Raw genomic sequence first — 21206 nt, 5'->3', positions numbered from 1 at the left:
CTTAATATATTCTAAATATCATGTCATGAGGACCAATTGGAATTAACTTCAGCACTAGAAGCATCAGCAATGGTGCACGCGATGGAAAATGAAAATAAATTATTGAAAAAAAACTGTTTATGCGCGAATAACTAGAAAAACAAGAAATGTGTTACTTTTCAATTACAAGTTAGACGGGTAACAATAAAACAAGTGAGCCATTTCAAGTATTTAGGCGTTACGATATCGATGACTTATCTTGGAAAAAACACATACTAATTTATGTAATGCCGCAGAGGTTAAACTTTGGTCACTAAGACGTAGACTAAACTTGCTCCCCGAGATGTTAAACTAACTGCATATCTAGCATTGGTACTCCCGCGCTGGAATATGCTAGCATAATATGGGATCCGTATAAAAGAAGGAGTAAAATCAGATTGAAAAATACAGAGGCGTGCAGCAAGGTTTATTATGTCAAATATAGGCACACGGATTCAGTGACTGAGATGCTCACTGAACTAAACTTGCCCGAGCTTTCATTGCGGCGAAAAGTAGCTAGACTAAATTTATTTACTTAATGAAACATAACCGCTTCAATTTCGACACTCAAAGGTATTTGCAAAACAGAACGTCACGGATATCACGGTCCGTTAGGTCTAGCCATGAGGACCAATTATGCCCATAACTGCAAAGGTTGACTCATTTAAGTACTCCCCTTTCCTAAAACGATTGAAGATTGGAATGCGCTACCGCATTGCATAACGAAAATTGATTCCCTAGAACACTTTGAAAAATCCGTACTGGCCTATTATTCTGCTATGTAGCAATCCTCATACATAATTAGCGTCTTCATGCAATGATAGGCAGCATGTGCAATGTGACATGATTGAAATGACTCTGCGGATATTGACGAAGTTCCTGTATGTGATGTAAAATTTGATTTTGTATGATACATGTTTGTTATGATTGTAGTGTTCGGTGCCTGTTCAATGCTCAATGCTCATTTATATTACATATGTGTGAATATTCTTGTGTAAAATTGGCATAATTAAGCAATTGTATTTTCTGGTTTGATTTTTGTAGCGCTCGTGTTTGTGTAGATCTTTGAAGCTTATTTTATGAGTTCTCCACCCTGTATCGGCCTTTGGGCTAACAGTATCAATAAATAAAAATAAAATAAATAAATAAATAAATAAATATAAGAGCGCGTGCGGCAGGCAGGCAGCGGGTGGATACCTGTGGCGGCAAGTGCCGTTGCCGCTGCAGCTTCATCAGCGGAGACGGTCGTATCTGCGGGAACGATGGTACGGCACGGCAGTATCGTGTCATCACTAGGTGGCGGAACTGTCTTGCGAGAGAGCCACCGCACGTACCACGAACTGATGCAGCCGAAGGCGGAGCGATCACCGCTTTGGCCGGCGCCGTCGCCCCTATTTTGGGCCATCACCACGGGCAGCTGCGAACATGTTGCGTCATACGACACGTCTTTACGTGGGACGACATTGGACGAAATCACAGCTGCGGGATTACCCGCGACGAATGTAAAAGAGCCCCCTATTATTCTGAAATACATTCTCCGATATTTTAATATACTAACGGGAGAGTCGACTGGTACGTCGGTGATAACGACGTACTTGGAGCGCACACCTGCGAAAGTGACGAAGGTAGGCGCATGCGCGCAGAGCGTGCTAGCGTTGTATTCTACGCGATTTGATAGAACAAGGCACAGCCCCTGCTGTTTATCAGCTCATCTATAGTTTGCAGCGGCATATTGTAACCTTCGTGCATGAAGGAGCACGTGTGCGCGTTTCTTCTTGCATTGGAAGCGCGTAGCAAGCAGGAGCTATGGGGAGCTTAACAGAATAGTCTAATACGCGGGGCTTCCGTATGCTCTGTGCCCGTGCGCTTGTGGTCGCTACATTCGTCGCTGCGCTCCGCGAGACGGCGCTGATCACCGTGTCAGTCGACGCTCCCGTTATACGAGTATTATGAACACCTTGGAGAGCCGTACATGATTCGGCAGAAGCCCGTCTAGTGAGGATGGGACTGGACAAAAGTCAAAATACGTGGCAGTGACCAAGGAATGAAAAAGCTAAAAAGTTGAAGTTAAGGCTCGCATAGATGCCTCAAATATGGCTGCACCCGGAGTCGTAGAGTTCCCAAAGATTACTGGAGTCAGCTCCTGCACTATATTGTCTACGGGAAGTGCAAGTATGGCGGTTCGGCTGGCATAAGAATGATGGGTAGTAACTTTCGTCCTCCTCGCTTCAAACGGCTCCATGGCTTCAAAAAATTGATCATTTTTAACAATGTATTGCGTTACAACCGCTGCAATTCGCAATGGTTATTATGCATGTGTGCATGTGCCTTCATGCGTTTAGAAAAATACGATTTCGCTGAGAGTCAGAAGGATAATCCGCAATGAGTAACATCACACGTCTGAAGCCAGAAGCGCGAAGATTTAGCCAAATCCGTATATGCTGCCCACAATTCTCGTGGTAGCTGAGCGGTTGCAGCGCCAGATTTGCCACATGTAATTTTTATGGGAAGCTTTATCGCCCGAATAAAACAACATGACTCGCATTCTTAGGCAGAAATTTCGAAGTCATCGAGCACTTGACAAAGGATGTCGTTGGAGCCACGTTACGGCGTTGCTGAAGCATTTTTGGGATTAAGAAAAACACAGTGAGGACAATGTCGCTCTCAATATATCTACTACGTTTCACTATAGCTTTTTTTAGTACTATGCAAGCTACGGGGAATGTTACGGCGCCGCTAAAATTGCGCAGAATGATGTAGTTCCGTGCTTTGATTCCAATCAAGTTGCACACACTTTGTTTTAGCACCATAAGCTATCCAAATATATTTGGATAACATAACCAAACATAACATATTAGTCTTACATAACCTCTTAGAATACGTAATAGTGTTACGCAAGCGCTGTGTGCTCAATTTATGTAAATATTATCACTTGCAGAACGGACTGATGATTAGTAGAATTTCAAAGAAACCGTATAAGAATCCTCATGAAGTCATATGCTCCTCATAGAAAATATGTGCAATCCGCTAGGTCCTTGAAGCGTGAGCATGCAATGTTTAACGCACGGCCGCAGAGTACTGCTTGGTCGTAGCTTTTCATGCGCCATGTATTACCCTCCACGTCACCATACATATACGAGAGTATGTGCACTCGCTTCCTAGATTGGCTGACACGACACGTCGCTTCCACTGTTACGTACGAGGCGGGCGAATTGAAGTATAGAGAACTCTGCAACACTGAAACTTTCACAGGTGCCCCAGAAGCTGCCGAAAGCTTTGATCGCGCGTGAATTGAGTACGAAGGTGCAAACAGCGTAATATTTAAAACCGTACGCAACTTACTGACTCCCGCCGACTTATCTGCTCCGTGACGTGACCTCTGACGTAGTACAGCTGGTACTGGGACACCACGCACATTATGCAGTAGATCTGTGAAAGACACTGAATGAACAACAAGGAAACTGCCAAGCGAAGGAGCACATGTGAAAATTTATCACACAAAACAGCGCAGGCGTTTCAGTTTTGACATGTTTATTCCGATTTTTCTTTCTATCTTTCTTTCGTCCTTTCTTTCTTTTTGTATTTTCTGACACAATTTCTCGAGCAAAGCACTGCTGAAATCGTGATTTCACACACACAACCAAAACAATTCTTAGCTGAAATGTGAAAGAAACGTGAAGTTGGCTGCCAGTTCAGACACTTCAAGCGCAGTTTTAAGCATCACCCGTTAAGTTCCGCTTTCTTCTATTTTACTTTCTTTCTTTACATTCTGAAACAAATCTGTGATTGCCGTCGTGCTTGTAGAACTTCGCCCGACGGTAAACTAGAAATAAATGGCAGAACCATAACGCAAGCACAGGCATAATTCGCAAGCTCCGTCCCTGTCTGGTTAGTGGTGACGGTGGCGGTATAAACATCTTTATTCAAAACTGGCCTCAGGGCCTGCTTTCGGTTCCATCTCCTACAACATGGAGTCCAGGCCCGACTCTACGAGAAAACAAAACCATTTCAGCCACCCTCGCGCAAGCGGCGATAATTCCCTTAAACCGCCTCTTAAAGTTCCGTTGGGAAAACTTCTCGAGACTGCGCGTGTTTCGGACGTCTGCAAAAAAATTGCCTCAATTTACGGCTGGCTCGCCGGACGTTTTACTGCGGGGCAAACTTTGCGACCTAGCCAAGAGCGCGCGATGTTCCCTGTAGAGTTTTGCAGCTAATCAAAATATACCGTAGCGGCCGGAAGACGAAGATGAAAAGCGCCCCCTTTGGAAGCAGTTGGTGCGTGCACTTCAGTTATACCGCGAGTTGTTCCTATGTGCGCATGATATAAACCCACATATTGGTCTGCGAAAACTCAGCTATCATTCACCCACGTTTATGAATTAGAGCTAAGGGAAAAGCGATATTGCGCAATGCCGTAAACAAATGATTCATTCATCATTACCGAGCGCATGTCGTGAATGAAAAAAGAAACAAACTATAAACGCCTAAGTCGTGGAAGATTTTTGTTTTGGTATCTCTAGTTCGTGACTAAAGCATTTCGATTTACCTTACTCATTCTGTTGTGCAAGCACCAGAATCTATTTTTTTTAGCTTGGCCTGTAATATCAACGAAAAGAAACTCTTAGGGCTGAAATGGAGCCTCTGCGAAGGTTTAAGTTCGTAAAGGGCTGCGGCAGACATGCGGAAAGAGATGTTTCGAGATAACTTTACATCAATTAACGCCACATCGTATTTGGGAATTTATGTAAACACTACAAAGGAGCGTTACGATGAGTGAAATTGCTCGACGCAAATTGAGGAACGCAATTGTTGCGCAAGAGAATGCGGATGAGACGCACACAACGAGAAATTTGCTTCACCATAAACTGTAAGAAGAACTCACACGAAAATGGCTTTAAAGATGTTTGCGTTTCTGTTAATTTTCTGTTGCCTGCAATATAATTTACGTTGAAATCCATTTGAACGTCACGCGTGATTTTTTGCGAAGGAAGCGCGTTTCGCTGAAAACACGAGAGCCAGCATCAAACTATATATACTTGGCAAGCGCGGAAAATTCATCTCTGGCAGCTAGAATACTTTTATGCATTTTGCAAATACCTTAGCGACGGGTTTCACAATACGTATTTGTAGAGCTCCATAGAGTAAAGAGTAATACACGTTCACAGTATCAACGACAGCTGTTGTGTCATGCGATAGAAAAAGCGCGATATCTAATTGCCATGTGACAGAGGTTACGGGCAACTATAGTTTAATCGAATGCCACACGCTTACTTGGCTTGAAGTGCGCGCACAAGAATTAGGGTACAAAAAAAAAAAACGGTAGCACCAGTTTAAAAAAAAAGAGCCTTAAGAAAACAGCCCCCTCACAATATGAATCTGAATATTTTTGATCGCGCGACAAGATCTTGTGCCAGCTGTTCGATACTGGCCGCCATCTGCAACAGCACAATCCTGTATTTTCTTCCGTACCTCTTTCTTCATTCAGGTAACTCTGTGCCATCAATTTCGTCGCGCTCGTTTCAAACGCAGCGCTTTCGGAATGATATTGCGAAATCGGTTCAATAATGATTTCGCTCCGACACGGCCGTTAGTTACCCACTTCGTCACCTGTCTTCGAGCGAATCGTCAGGATCAGGCGTTGCCATTTTTCAGCCATCCAGTTGACACTGTTTCCGTAGTCTGCCAATGAAAGGTATTTTTTAAAGGTGACATCAGCTGTTTGCAACTGACTCCTGAACGTCCGAATAAAGGAACATTTGAATAAGTACACGGCCACACCAAACCATCGCTGGTTGCTCAGTGATAGTAGCATTATGCTGTCGAGCACGACGTCACGGGTTCGATCACCTGGCCTGGGCAGCTGATGGAGGCGGAACGCGAAAGCGGTCGTGTACCGCGATGATCGAGTGCATGTTAAAGAACCCAAAGTGGTCAAAATTAATTCGTGTAGCCTTCCGCTGCAGCGTGTCGCTCTGGGACGTTAAACCCCGTGAGCCAACCGCGGCACGTTCACAGGAAGATTATAAAAACAAAAGAAAAAAGGTAATGCTTTCGAGTCTGGTCAGACGTTTTTGAAGCATACAGAACAGGCGAGGTTACCCAGAAAACGTTCTGGCATGCCTATGACAGCTTTATACTGTCATCGCAAAGCACTGAGCGCGCTAGCTCAGCAGTGACACACAGTTCTCATCCACAAGGATAAGCCGATCACTTACATTTATTGAGCACATGGTGTAGTCGACAACGTACATGGTGATCACGAAACCATCGACTTTCTGTAAAAAAAAAAAGAAATAATAAACTGACGAATAAGAGCCGAATGGCCTATGGCGAACAACAAACGAGAACGTCGAGTAAAAAAAATATGTGTGCAACATTGTTACAAAAGTCGAGGAACCTTTAATATCTGTTAAAGGAGAATCTGTAGTGCAAATCATGCTGATATGTAAAACCTGCATTCCACTAATGAGGTATCCCGACCATATTCATTCATTCATTCATTCATTCATTCATTCATTCATTCATTCATTCATTCATTCATTCATTCATTCATTCATTTATTTATTTATTTATTTATTTATTTATTTATTTATTTATTTATTTATTTATTTATTTATTTAAACAAACTGCAGCCCTTTAGCAGGGCTGTGCCAGGAGTGCATACATCGCACAAATAAGCAGTATCTGGGCCACAATAAACACGTAATAAAACAATGCAGTAAGAACAAATAAAGACATCCATGTAAAGACCAGCTACCATGGACTGAGGTGAATACTTGTGGGGCTGTTGCGACAAGCTCAACACAGATACTGAAAAATGTGTCACCAATAAAATTACTTCGCCTACTGTCTTAACAGTTCTGTCGACAACGTCTATTTAGAAGTACTGACTTAAGCGCCTTGCGGAAAATATCTTCTTTCTTCGGCGCGATTCAGGACAACCCTTTCATGGTGCGTATGGAGTTCGTCGCTCTTTGTTTGATGTTTTATACGACAAGAACATGCCCTTGTGAGGGTGTGGAGTCGCTGCGCAAGTCACTTCTTGCGCAGCTCAACTGAAGTCGGCTCAACTCGAATGAACTTACGCAACTGAACTAAGCAAGATCGCGAGCAAAGCACCTGCAATAATATTATTCCTTTTTTTTTTCAATTTAAGTTTTATCTATTTTTGCTTGCATCTCAGATAGTGAAACTCATCCCATTCGGAGGTCCCAGAGGTAGAAAGCTGTTAGGGGTACCTCCTCGGACAAACCTAATTTATATAATGCGCAAATTCCAACGTGGTAGTAAATATTAATCAACACTTCATGTACAGAATAGCTAAGGAAAACACAGGAACACAAAATTAAAGTAAAAGCTCAACAAATAATCATAATATATCGATAATATAAAATAACAGTGCAGTAGCCTATACATATAACGTAGTGTAGGTGTAAAATGCGTATTGGCAGTGAAAACGGCCAATACGCTTAAAATCGTTCGTGTAGTCGAAACCTACGCTTGCTCACGCAGCGCTGAACAGCATTCTAATAATGGTTTCAAAACTCACGAATTCGTTAATCCATACCAAATTTTCACGGGTGATTTCTATCCTCAGGTTACATACATTGGGTGCAGGGCCACGGTCAGCACCAGTACAACAATCTAGCGGACAGATATACACACTAACGCCACACCAGAAATCACATCTCGACATCCTCCCCCCATGTCTCCATTCAATTCTTTTAAGTCAGAAGTTACTTCTTCATCGGAACACGCGCGCCTTAATCCCTCCGTGTGTCTGCTGCCTTCCCCTGAATGTCTTCTTTTTTCGGATAGAAGAAGTCTCTATTCGAAGATGGGCTGGGGCAACCTATACACCTTCTGTTCCCTGGGCTTGGGGCGAAACATCTGAATAACGAGTGAACTGTTTACAATGTGTTGCTCCAGCTAGCACACAGTGCACAGCGGGCATTCACCACCTGTTGGGTCTATGCACAGAAACAAGAGATACTCGATGGAGGATTCTGAGAGATGTAAGCTATCCCAACGCATTAAACAGACAGTTACGGGCATTGGCTCATTCAGAATAAGTACGCTAAGCCATTACTGCAATTTCTACTTGGGGAGGGCATTCCCGCTTTTGTTTAAATACTCGTCTATGCGAAAAAGCTAACTTCTCGCAAAATAAATAAATAAATAAATAAATAAATAAATAAATAAATAAATAAATAAATAAATAAATAAATAAATAAATAAATAAATAAATAAATAAATAAATAAATAAATAAATAAATAAATAAATAAATAAATAAATATAACATATGCGACTGCAAACTTACAACAACGCAAACAGCGTAAAATCACTGCGCATAAAAGCAAGATAATCCACAGAGAAACTGCTGCACACAAGCTATAGTTATGAATAATGCAACTGCGAAATCGATCTTTCTTAGATGATTTGAAAACGATGGACTAGTGCGAGCATTAGCATTTGTCAGTGTCAGCTCCCGAATTTATAATCAGCGCGTTGTATGAGGTTTATCGTGGAGCCGCAGCGCCAGGACGGTGGCCGGGCACTGTGCTGCGTTCGCATAAACAAATGTCTGGGACGAGTGCGACAGACGGCCGTCCTTGCGCGCGGCCGGCCGGCTGCTCCAGGCGGAGGTGCGCGTGAACGAGACCAGTGCTCACCAGATCCGTGATGAAGTAGAGCGACAGCGCGACGTCCAGCACTGTCGTCGTGGACACGAAGGCGAGCCACGGAAGCAACAGGAGCCGATTGTCCTGCGCCGAAGGGAAATGTCGTCAATGGGATGTTCGATAATGAATATGATGATGATGGTGATGGTGGCGGCTGCGAATGTAGATGCCATGAATACGATGAATATGATAGTGATGATGATGAAGATGGTGATGGGGGTGGTGTTGGTGCCGAAGGAAGTGGAAAGCTTCCTTGAAAATTACAGAACTTCTTCTGTCCTCGAAGAAAAAGAAATGTTTGTCTTGTAACTTGTGGTAACAGGTAACGGAATCTGTACGCGTTCTCAAAGACGGCACGATGAGCCTCACCATATGCGAGAAGTTTGAAAACGTGTTAAGCAGGCTCTTATGTTGTATTGGTGTTCTTGGTAAAATGAAAGAAAGAAAAGCCGCTATAGGTCATTGGTTGTTGCTACCGACGTCCTTGCACCAGCAACTACGCCTAACACGGCCCGTGGTGGCTCAATGTCGTTCTGCTGCTGAGCACGAGGTAGCGGGTGTACTCAGAAAAACCGCTCGTGTACTCAGAAATAGGTGACGTTGAAGACCTTCAGCTGATCAAAATTAATACGGAACTCCCCCTACGGCGTCTGTCATATAGCACCAGTGTTGCTTTGGGGCGGTAAACCCCATAAATTATTCTATAAGCAAAGCATGGTCTTTAAGTTTTACTTTGTGTGCTGGCTCTAGTATAGGACTCAGCGTCACAAGATGACTCCCCTGCGCGGCACGTTTATGGCATTCCGTAAGCGGCAACAGTTCAGGAACGGGCTAACTTTTCCTATTATCGTCAAGTGCATCTTCGCAAAACTGAGTAACGTCCATTCGCTGGAGTTTTCATAAAATTCCCGAATCAATGAGTTCCCTGTGATCCCTTCTGTGGTTACCACTTGAGAGGGCTTAGTTACAAGTTTCGGCATTTTGTTGAAGAAGTCAGTACAATGCAACAAAAAGACAACAACTTACGAAAAAGAGACCCAGAAGCAGAACCACGGAGAATACGATGCAAAAACTGGACAGAATAAGCAGCAAGACAATCAGCATGAAGCCCACTGCAAAGAATAAAAAATAGAGAAGGACGTGTCCGAGGTTCAACGGCTAGAATGCATATCAAATGCCGTGGGTGCAAAAGCTTCATGTGTTGTAACAACCCAAGAATTTCGTATCAATGAGCGGCTCAGTCCAAAACTTTTCTGGAGGCAGGGCCGGATCCAGGATATCCTGCAGGGGCAGGTGTCATCTAATCATAGCAAGAACGGGGGGAGGGAGGGAGCTGCGCGCTTCATACTGTTAGCGCTGAAGTGCTGGCAAGTCTCTAGGGGGGAGGAGCACCACGCATTGGCATAGATGCCCGATGTAATAGTGCCTCTTCCGCAGTTTGCCTTAGTTTTCTTACATAATTGTGCAAAGCTGCAACAGCATCATCAACAGACAATAAATGACTGCAAAAGTGCATCACGCCAACCATAAATGTCTGTGAGTGACCACAAAAGTGGGCAGCTCCTTAGCATGAGGAAACCATGTAATCTCACCTGTTGAGTGAAACGTAGAGCTGAGGTGACATGCGCCTGTTGCAACTAGCATGGTGTAGAAAATCTGCAATATACATTGTAGGCAAGCTTGAAAAGAAAATACAAGTATTTCGAGCCAAGTATTCGCATTTCCGGGAGGAAACACTCAAAATCAATTCTCAAAGAAATGTATGTATATACACACACACGCACACACACACGCGCACACACGCGTATATTTTCACTCTCCTTCTATCTATCTCTACTTCCTTATGTTTAGGAGCTCGGTCTGAAGGATTAAGAAAGAATGTTAAGCAACATGGCGTCGTGATGCAAGTTTATTTTTTCTTCGGAACATAATATTTTTTCGGATATTTCTCCTCTAGACATCATTTATTTTCTTTCTTTTTTTAACGTTGGTTATATTACTGCAATCACTATTTGTCGAAGATTTCATATTCTTAACAACCATGTGAATGTACATATTCCTATACCGGTGACTATATATATATATATATATATATATATATATATATATATATATCGACTCCCAAGTGTTTGCATAATCAAAGTTTATGTTTGCGCCGGGCTCTTAGCACGAGCAAGAGGCCCATGCCGATATTGCTCCATACATTCCCTTCGGGAGCAACTCTATTTCGGATCTCTCGTCGCTTTCCCCAGGGAGACGGGTTTACAACCCTGGTTATCGACACCGTCCCGAAGGGAATGCTCTAGGCGTATAAAAAGTGGTCTACTTCACGAAGATACATTCGTGATTCCGAAAAAAAAGGAAATAATTAAAAAAAAAGGACAAGAAAAAATAATGTGGGAACCACACGCTGTGGGAATTGGTTTAAGCGAACCTTTCTGCATGCTGGTTCGAACGTTTCGAACCAGCATGAACGGTCTAAACCACGCTTCGCCTCGTACAGAAAACTCTCCTGCTCCCGTTCAATGTTTATTCCAAGTCTCTGTCTCTTCCGCACTCAGCGCAAGCCTCGGCTCCTTTTTTTTTTTTTTTTTTTTTTTGTATTTGAGCTCGCGTCTGTCGGTGTATAATGCCCCTAGTTACACCGGGCTGCCTCAGATTTCCCAAACTCCGGGATCAGTGTATAATAAACTTATGTTTACGCGTTTTCTTCCCAAACGCGACGCATTTCGTAGCCTCCTTGATTCTATTGACTGTAAGCTTCTCGTGCTAACAGAAACATGATTGAAATGAGCCGTTCATTCCTTCCTACCTTCGATATCTTTAGGCGAGAAGGCAAACCAGTAGGCGGCGTTGTGACAGTTGCACATCATGGTCTTTGTTGCTCCATTGTTACTATCTCTTCAGCTCCAGAAATTTTATTTGTTTTGCGCCCATTACCTTATACCTTCAGGTTGTTCTTGGTGTATGCTATCAAACCCTCGACGCCGATGCTTGCTTCACTATTCATTTCCACGAGCCGCTGCAATCTATTACTACGTTATTCCGCCACACGCCAGTGCTCCTTTTTGGCGACATTATCCCACCATGTGTAACATGGTCCGAACCAGCCTTGACGTTGTCTAAGAATAACCTCGAAATTATTTTTCTTAACACATGCCTCACTTCTGGTTTGACGCAACTTGTACATACTCAAACGCGAAGACATGAGCAGTGCTCTAACATAGCATACCTTATCTTAACAACCCACTTCATAGTGATTCTTCTGTAGCATATTTGCCAGGACTGAGTGTTCACTCTGTCCTGAATGCTGAATTATTCTGTCAGCTACGTCAAAGCAAAAAAAAAATCAAAAAGAGAAGAAAATAATGTTCTACTATACTACAAACGGGGATTTCTACACCAATAACATTGCGCTAAGAGATTTTCACCGCTGGTATATTACGAAATTCTCGAAGTGCGCAGTACAAACAAAACTGGACACTTTTAAAAACAAGATGCTCCAACTCACTGAGGCTTACATCCTAAATATCACTGTAACCGAGCAACCCTCGTCCCCAGGTTCAATAACACATTAAAACGGCTAAGCAAGAAAAAGAAAATACTATATCGCTTAGCCAAACGTTCCAATAGCTCTCCCGCTAATTATTGGGAGATATATAACGCCATGCAGTGAAAAAAAGCGTTCGACTCACTAACCGCGTCAGCTACACGTGCCTTTTGCTCAACAACACTGCCTGACATGCTGCGAAACGATCCGAAACAATTATGGATATATCCAGGTCCACTACCCAGGTCACTAGAAATCATTATCATTATATGATGACCACAATAACCGTATTTCTGACCATAACGTGTCCCATGTACTGAACTCTGTATTATCTTCCATGTTCACCATCGAACCTAACGCTGACCATCTTTAACCACCCAGACATGCCCAATATAACACTCGAAGCAAAGAATATTGCCCAATTATTAGAGTCACTCGAGTTGATGTCTTCGGTTTGCATCGACGGAATCAATTTTATGCTGCTAAAGAACACTGAGCACATAACAAGTGTCATTCTATGCAATATCTTTCGACAGCCATTATCATCTGGAGTGGTGCCGCAAGTCGGAAACGTGGACGAGATAATTGCAGTGCCAGAACAAGGGTAATCGTCTTCATGCAGTAATTGTCATCCAACTACTCACCGGTGTATATTCCAAATTAATGGAGCACATAATATATTCCCATGTTGTAAAGTGTCTAACGCAGCAATTTTTTTTCAATCAAATCAGCATGGTTTTCAGAAAGGCATGTCCTTAGAGACTCAACTGTAGCTCTCTGAATTAAGGATATAAGCTCGCGCCTTGATTAAAGCGTACCTGTATATATCCATTTCCTAGACTTCCAGAAGACATTTGACACGGTTCCTCACGAACGGCTGTTCCCAACGGTATCGCATATTAATCTTAACCCTCTTTCTCGCGTAGATATGCACCTTTCTGACTAAGCGTCAACAGTTCATTTGCGCTAAGAAGCTCCTCTCCTTTATCACCCGTTATTTCCAGCGTGCTGCAAGACACTATTCTGGGACCACTACTCATCTTAAAATACTATAATGAGTTTTCCAGACGTTACTCTTCTAAAATTCCTCTATTTGGTGATGATATTGTAACTTATCGTCCTATTACTAACGACAATGATATTTGTTCATTCCAGACTGACCTTAATCTCATTGAAGCCTGGTGCATTAAGTGAGCAATGTCTCTCAACGTCAACAAAACGTCACTACTTAATTTTCATCGCCATTATTAACTATTTTCAGCTACGTACGTTATCGCCGGTTATAAAATATGTGCCGTCACCACCTGCGAGTACCTCGGCGTGAGCTTGAGTAATAACCTCGATTGGTCCTTCCACATTTCACATTAGCAATGAAGCCAATCATGTGCTATATGATGTCTGAGGTGTCTTTCCCAATCCAGTAAGACTAGAATACTTACAACGCTTGACCGACCCAAACTAAGATACGCATGCTCAGCTTGGATCCCAGGCCAATCTAACCTCTCAACAGCCCTGGATTCTACAAAGAATCGCGCAGCAAAGTTTATTCACTCCGACTACTCTGGCCACACTAGCGTCACTAAAGTTGTCATCACTGAACCTTCCAACCCTCGAGCAGCGCAGCAAAACCGCAAGGATATGCCTCTTTCATGAGTTCTATCACTCACTGCTACATCAAACTGACATCGCTCCTGCACATCGCACTTCATTCCGTCATAGCCACATAAAGGCTATTTATCCCCCTGCAGCTCGAACCGACGCCTCATCTTCACTTTTTCTTCTTTCAAACAACGAAGGACTGAATCATCTTCCTGGGGAAGCTGTGCACCACTCCAGTCATGCATCTTTCAAGGCATTCATCGAAAATATTACCCCACTAGATAAGTTTACCTGCGACTGTGGCCTATTGGTTAGAGTGTCGGTCAGCTGCGCTAGGGGACCGAGGTTTGATCCCAACATCACGCACGTAATTAATTTTTTTAAAGTGTGATATATTTGGCAAGACAGGTTAACAGACAGGAAGAGAGTGGTGTGGATCAGAGAACAAACGGGGATAGACGATATTCTAGTTGACATTAAGCGGAAGAAATGGAACTGGGCAGGCCATGTAATGCGTAGGATGGATAACTGGTGGACCATTAGGGTTACAGAATGGATACCAAGAGAAGGTAAGCGCAGTCGAGGACGGCAGAAAACCAGGTGGGATGATGAAGTTAGGAAATTCGCAGGCGCAAGTTGGAATACGCTAGCGCAAGACAGGGGTAAATGGAGATCGCAGGGAGAGAGAGACCTTCGTCCTGCAGTGGACAAATATAGGCTGATGATGATGACGATGACGACGATGATGATGACGATGATGATGATGATATTTGGCAAGACAGCAGCAGCACCCAGCAGCCACAGTTAGGAACCTCCGGGAGGGTTCGCAAAGAACGCTTTAATTAATAATGCCCCTGGGTTTCCCGAGCCGCCTCGGTCTGCATTGTGTCCGGGACGACGGGCCATCGTGCAAGACAGCAGCCTGCAGCCACAAAGTGGAGGGAAGAGACAAAGAAAGCCTCCCTTTAAATGTGGTACTATGTTAAACCAAGAGAGAGAAAAAGACAAAAGGGAAGGAAAGACAGGGATGTTAGCCATGTGTAAGTACCAGCTGGCTATCCTGTGCTGGGGAAAGGGGAAAAAGGGAATAAAATGTGATAATCAAAGCCAACCGCCAGATGGCCAATTAGGATAGTTCAAGCCCTGACCCTTCTCTACCCACAGTGCAAAAAAGCAGAATATCTCTAAACACGGTTCGGCCAAGTTTTTGCCAGTTTACACTTTGAGACTCGGCCACGTTTTACGCAAGATGACCTCAGAATCATCGACAGCTCGGTCATTAAAATATCTGGACGCTCAAACGCTTTTGCTCGGTTTCGCGGGCTCGTAACTCCGGATCTCCTGCGAATCACCGACGTTTTGCCGCCGCTTCGACGGCGCGATACTCGAGATTGGACCAAAGTCGTCTCACTCGCTCTCGATAGCGGCGCGGCGGCTTTCGCGCCGCGCTTCCTCTACTTCGGGAGTGACGCTCTTCTTCGGCCGCCCCATCTTCGCGGCGATGTGCTCGGTGCGGAGACGGCGGGACTTTGGTCTCGCCGCGGCGAAGCCGCGGAGCTATCGCGTATATCTCATGGGTAGGCGCAGTGACGTCACGGCTTAGCTCCGCCTCTGCGCAGTCGCGGCAACTACTCCGCACGGCGCCGTGACGTCATGGCTTGGCAAAGCTAAGGCGAAGCGATGCGGTGCGCGCGATGACGCCACGGCTCACGCGAAGCGTTGCTAGGCGACGCATGGTGACGCCATCGCCAGGCGGAGGTTTTGCGGCGTACACTCGACGGACCATCCTCGAGCTTAAACAGCTTCGCTAGTTCATAGGGATATGTGCCATTGCGCTTGGGCCCTTTCTGCACACCTCCAGGATCGGCCCACGGTGTTTGTTCGCACTACGCGGCCTAACCAAAAGCATAAACAGCTCCGCTGTTAAATAAGAGGAAAGCATCGATTGCAATAGCAAATTAGTAGAGAGCTATACGAAACAAGAATAGTAGTTTAATGGGCCGTATAAAGTTGTAAACATCCGCTTACTAACTAAATAGACAAGCACGGTGTCACGCGCGCACAGGTAAAGATGAACACATCTCACCCGATGACCGCGGAAACTCGCTGTGAAAACGCCAGAGTGAGAAAGCGCGCCAGCAGCTGCGGGTAAATTGACCTTCGCGCTGTCTCTCGTCTCGCTTCAGCACGAACTAAACGTCGAAAGCACAGCGCATACGAAGCTACCGGCACTCGGCGCATGCACTTTGTCCACATCACCGATCGCTTTGAAAATGAGTGCGGGCATGCACTTCGCCCACATCGCAGATCACCTTCAAGATACGGCGGCCGCGCTGGGAGCAGCAGCCGACGGAGCAGAACGCAACCCCCCCTCCTTCTCCCGCTCCGTCGCCTCGCCCCCGTGCCTCGCGCGCGAAAGAAGACCGCGCGCTTCCGGCCTGCCTTCCTCCCTCGCGTGCCCTCACGTGCGCTACATTTAGCCCCGATTGTCGGCCCACCCTCGTACGCTTTCACTCGCACACACAGCGTACGGCCCGCGGGGACGATTTTATGGCCGTTGAACTTTATGCGGAACCTCACGGCGACGGCAATTGCAGAAATGCGCTTAGAGCATCCACGTAATTGCTATCGCAATAAAAGACGCACCAAGTAAGTGCTGTGCTATTTACAGGGCAGTAGTAATGCATAATTAAAGCAAAACGGCCGAAATGAAACCCAGATGCGCTTGTTGAAACTGCGCGCTCCTAAAGCCAGCGCCGCCAATGTGGCTTTACTCAACCAAACATATGGGCCGATCCCGGAGATAGTGCAGCCTAAAAATGTGGGCCGATGCCGAAAGTAGCGCAGTCTCATCAACAAAACTCACTAATGCGCCCAAGAATACCTTCTCCTTCCTCGATGTTGACCTGCCTTTCAAAGATGAAAAAAAAAATCCTAGTTTTGTCCGTAAGGCGAAGCATCAATTGCGACAGCAAATTAGTAGAGAGCTATACGGAGTAAGGATAGTAGTTTTAACGGCTGTATACACTTTGACACGTTCGCTTACTAACTGAATTAACAAGCAGGGTGTCAGCGTGCACACGCAAACATAAATAGATCACACTCGATGACCGCAGACAACCACTGTCAAAATGCTGGCGTGAGCAAGCGCGATGGCAGCAGCGAACGAAGGTTCGTGCGGTCTTTCGCTTCAATGGAAACTGAGCGGCGAAGGCACAGCGCATACAAAGGCCGTGTGCAGATCGCTTTCAAGATACGGTGCGCGCGACCGCCTGCGGCCGCGCAAAGTACAAGTACGCAGTTGCTGGCAAAGTAGAAGCCGCACCCGCTCCCTCCAGCGCAGCCGTCCCGCTTTCTTCCTTTCGCGTACGAGATTGAGTCTCCAGTTCCCCTTGGGCCAGGTGGCAAGATACGCAGTTGGTGCCGCAGCACAGCGTCGCGCCCCCTCCTTCCCTCCCATGCCACCACGGCCTTTCACGCGAATGAAGAAGTTGCTCTCCGCCGTGCCTTCGCTCTCCGTGAACGCGCGCGTCCCTCGCGGGTTTTCACTCGCACATACAGCATACAGCGCGCGGCGACAATTTTATCGCCCTTGGACTTTATACGGAACCTCACGGCTACGGCGACACCTTGGAGGGTCCACATAATTGCTATCGCAATAAACCCACATGCAGATGTACCACAATTTCAACCATAACCCATCCCTGCTAACGACAGGCCAAAGAAACGGCATTTCTGACAGAGATGTATTGCTTATGCTAATCGTAAGTGAACTTCCCCAGGCCAAGCAGCGCAAGTGCTTCAGTGACCACGACAGTGCGCGGTTTATACGACAGCCAGCCGAATGACTCGCGCAGCGGCTTGTTAAGGCATTGGCTTGTTACGCTCTAGTAAGCGCGATTTCCAGCCCCTAGACTTCTCAATACATGTATAAGCCTACACGCTCCGCTGCTGCTTTCTGCGCTCAAGCATTGATCAGGAATTCACGTTGACCGAGAAAGCGCCGCCTGCGTAAGTGAAAGGAACCGCGCACCACGTCTTGTGTAGACATCTACGTTGAACGCTGGATGCTCGAAGTGCGCTAGCACCCTTACCGAGGCCAAGATCCAAAGCAAAGTCATGCATGCACTAGCAGCAAGAACATCTTCAAATATCTTGAGTAAAATATGGCTCCAAAAACGTCTGCCTGTATACACGCCGCGATTTTATCAATCCATGCTATTGCTGTCCAGTGCGGACTAACGTCTAAACGAAGACGCACTTGCTTGTGGACTACGCGTAACATTATAGTAAAATGGCGCAAGAAAGGCACAGGAGCTCAAAGAAAAATAAAGCGCATAAAAAAATCCACGCCATCTCCACGAAGTGAATGCTGATGAGTGGGGCGAAGCTCCAACGCTTAGCGGTAAAACCGTGAAACATTCGCCCACACATCATATAAAGACGTGACACGTTATTATAGAGTGAATGTATATACACCTATATACACAATGTTTATTATTTACATATCGATGCAATTATACACGCTTATATACACAAGATGTAATCATTTACATATCGATGCAATTATATACGTAATGTACATGTGTTGGACACATAATGAAATTTTACGTTACGGACAACAAAGAAGGGTTGTGCCCAATGAGCCCTCGCCGCTGCCGCAGCCTCTGCATCGATGGTGGGTTTTGCTTCCTCCCGGCGCTACCGTCTTTCTTCTGCTTCGCGGGCTCTCACCGCAGGGTCTTGGTGGTGAGCCCGAGCTGCTGCTGCGTTGCGAGCCTGCCGCGCCGCTGCTTTTACCTCTGGTGTGTTCATGATGAGCAGCTGCGTGGAGATGTTCGCTAACTAGCGCACGCGCCGAGTGTTGCAGCGGAGCCGGGGAGTGCAGGTGTGTGCCGCGCGCGCCATCTAGCGGGCGCCCTTTGAATTATAGCACAGCTGCGCCTCTAGCGGAAGCAATAAGAACTAGCGTACACAGCGCGAGGGACAGAGCCCCGGCTAGAGGAGCTTCGCCCCTAAAAGTATTTGGTCAGCAGTTTGATCGTCGGTGCACGCAGGGAACGAAAGCCACATTTGACCGACGCAAAAATGAAAGCCGTTTTCGCTGAGTCATTGTCATTTGTGTTCAGTCATGGTCATGACTATGACTTCTACCACCATCCTTTAGTGTTTCCTTCACTTAGTACCCACGTCCGAACCCATTTCAGTAGTTTTTGAGTGTTATTATTTTCGCTGAGTCATTGTCATGGCCTACGTGAAACGCATGTCATGATATTCATGTCATGACCTGTTACTTATGTTCGTCATACACTGCTGTCAGACTATACCAATTTTGGTACTTACCAAGTTAACAAAATGACCATGAGAGCACCATGACGTAGGCGGCTGTTTCTTGAGCTACATAACACGCCTGTCATGATATTCATGTCATGACCTGTTACTTATGTTCGTCATACACTGCTGTCAGACTATGCCAATTTTGGTACTTACCAAGTTAACAAAACGACCATGAGAGCACCATGACGTAGGCGGCTGTTTCTTGAGCTACATAACACGCCTGTCATGATATTCATGTCATGACCTGTTACTTATGTTCGTCATACACTGCTGTCAGACTATGCCAATTTTGGTACCTACCAAGTTAACGGATCGACCATGAGAGCACAAATACGTAGATAGATTAGATAGATAGATAGATTAGATAGATAGATTAGATAGATTAGATAGATAGATAGATAGATTAGATAGATAGATAGATAGATTAGATAGATAGATAGATAGATTAGAGAGATTAGATAGATAGAGATAGATAGTATAGATAGATAGATAGATAGAGAGATTAGATAGATAGAGAGATTAGATAGATAGAGAGATTAGATAGATAGAGAGATAAGGAGATAGAGATTAGATAGATAGAGAGATGGAGAGATTAGATAGATAGAGAGATTAGATAGATAGATAGAGAGATTAGATAGATAGATAGATAGATAGAGAGATTAGATAGATAGATAGATAGATAGATAGATAGATAGATAGATAGATCGCCAAGAAATGCTTCGCATTTAAAACCACTGAAATGGGTTCGGACGTGGGCACTAAGTGAAGGAAACACTAAACAATTGTGGTAAAAGTCAAAGTCATGACCATGACTCAGCAAAAATGAGAATGAGTCACCGAAAAAGATTAACACTCAAAAACCAATGGAATGGGTTCGCATGTGATACTAAGTGAAGGAAAAGGCTAAAGGTTGATGGTCGAAGTCATAGTCATGAGCATGACTAAGGCTTTCGCCTTAAGGTCCCTTTGGTGTAGCTAAAGAGACTCATGACATGAATGTCATTGGATGCGTGTCATGTAGGTCATCAAAGAGCCGCCTACGTCTTGGTGCTCTCATGGTCGTTTCGTCAACTTGGTAGGTACACACCTGCACACTGCTTCGCATAACATCAATTCCCACAGGGCGTGGGATCTGCCGGCTTTTTTTTAAGCGAAGCTTTATAGGCTCACAAGTGTCGGCGGCGGTGGTGGTGGTGGTGGTGTCATGCTGAAAAGTGGGCCGATGCTGGCGATAGTGCAGAAAGGGCCCAAGCTCAATGGCACATACCAGGCACAAAATAGACAGAAAGAGAGAGAAAGAAAGAAAAAGAGAGAAAGAGAGAGAGGAAAAGAAAGAGTGAAAGAGAGAGAGAGAAAGAAAATCACGAAGGTCAGAGAAAGAAAGAGAGACAGAAATGAAGAAAGAGAGAGAGAGAAAGAAAGAGAGAGAGAAATCACCACTCAGGTCAGAGAAAGAAAGAGAGAGAGAGAAATAAGGAAAGAGAGGGATAGAGATAGAAAGAGAGAGAAAATCACCACTAAGCTCAGATAAAGAAAGAGAGAGAGAAATGAAGAAAGAGAGAAAGATAAAAAAGTAGAGAAAGAGACAGAGAAAGAAAGAAAGAAGAGATAGATAGATAGAGAGAGAGACATCGAAAATTTCCCCGAAGGTCAGATACACACACGGCAAGCTTCGCTTACCCCCATTTTCTCGATAGGGGAAGGGCTGGTGATTTTTTTTCTTCTTTCTATCTTTTGTTTTATTTTATTTTTATGCACTGCTGAACGTACTTCATCGTACAAGCAAAGCGGTCAAAACAGGTTTCCAATTTTCTTACGTAATAGATGGAATTCTGGGGCGATAGAAGTAAGACAGGGAGAGAAATACTGAAATACTGCGGGGGGCCGCAGTGCTTCACAGCGTGTTTGAAGTTTTCAATCTCCGAAGTCCTATGCGCACATTGCGCAAGCAATTATACGACTAGGGTTGCCGTGTAACACACACATGCGCACGTGAGCGTGTGTGTGTGCGGGTGCGTGT

The 21206-nt window shown here is 44.9% G+C and overlaps 1 protein-coding gene across 2 annotated transcripts in view; it reads right to left on the bottom strand.

Annotated features, from left to right (window-relative positions):
• Positions 1-21206, bottom strand: part of LOC119449495 (uncharacterized) — a 117658-nt gene that overhangs the window by 80302 nt on the left and 16150 nt on the right. For both annotated transcript variants that reach the window (XM_049665244.1, XM_049665242.1), the window contains exons 2-4: positions 10293-10356; positions 9727-9812; positions 8692-8784 (exon numbers count right to left, since the gene is read on the bottom strand). In XM_049665244.1, the coding sequence (XP_049521201.1) occupies positions 8692-8784; positions 9727-9812; positions 10293-10356 (243 nt within the window). The remainder of the gene's footprint in view (positions 1-8691; positions 8785-9726; positions 9813-10292; positions 10357-21206) is intronic.

Source organism: Dermacentor silvarum, chromosome 4 (assembly GCF_013339745.2).
Source record: "Dermacentor silvarum isolate Dsil-2018 chromosome 4, BIME_Dsil_1.4, whole genome shotgun sequence".
NCBI lineage: Eukaryota > Metazoa > Arthropoda > Arachnida > Ixodida > Ixodidae > Dermacentor > Dermacentor silvarum.
Note: the sequence above shows the minus strand (reverse complement) of the source record. Positions and strands in the feature narration are given on the sequence as shown.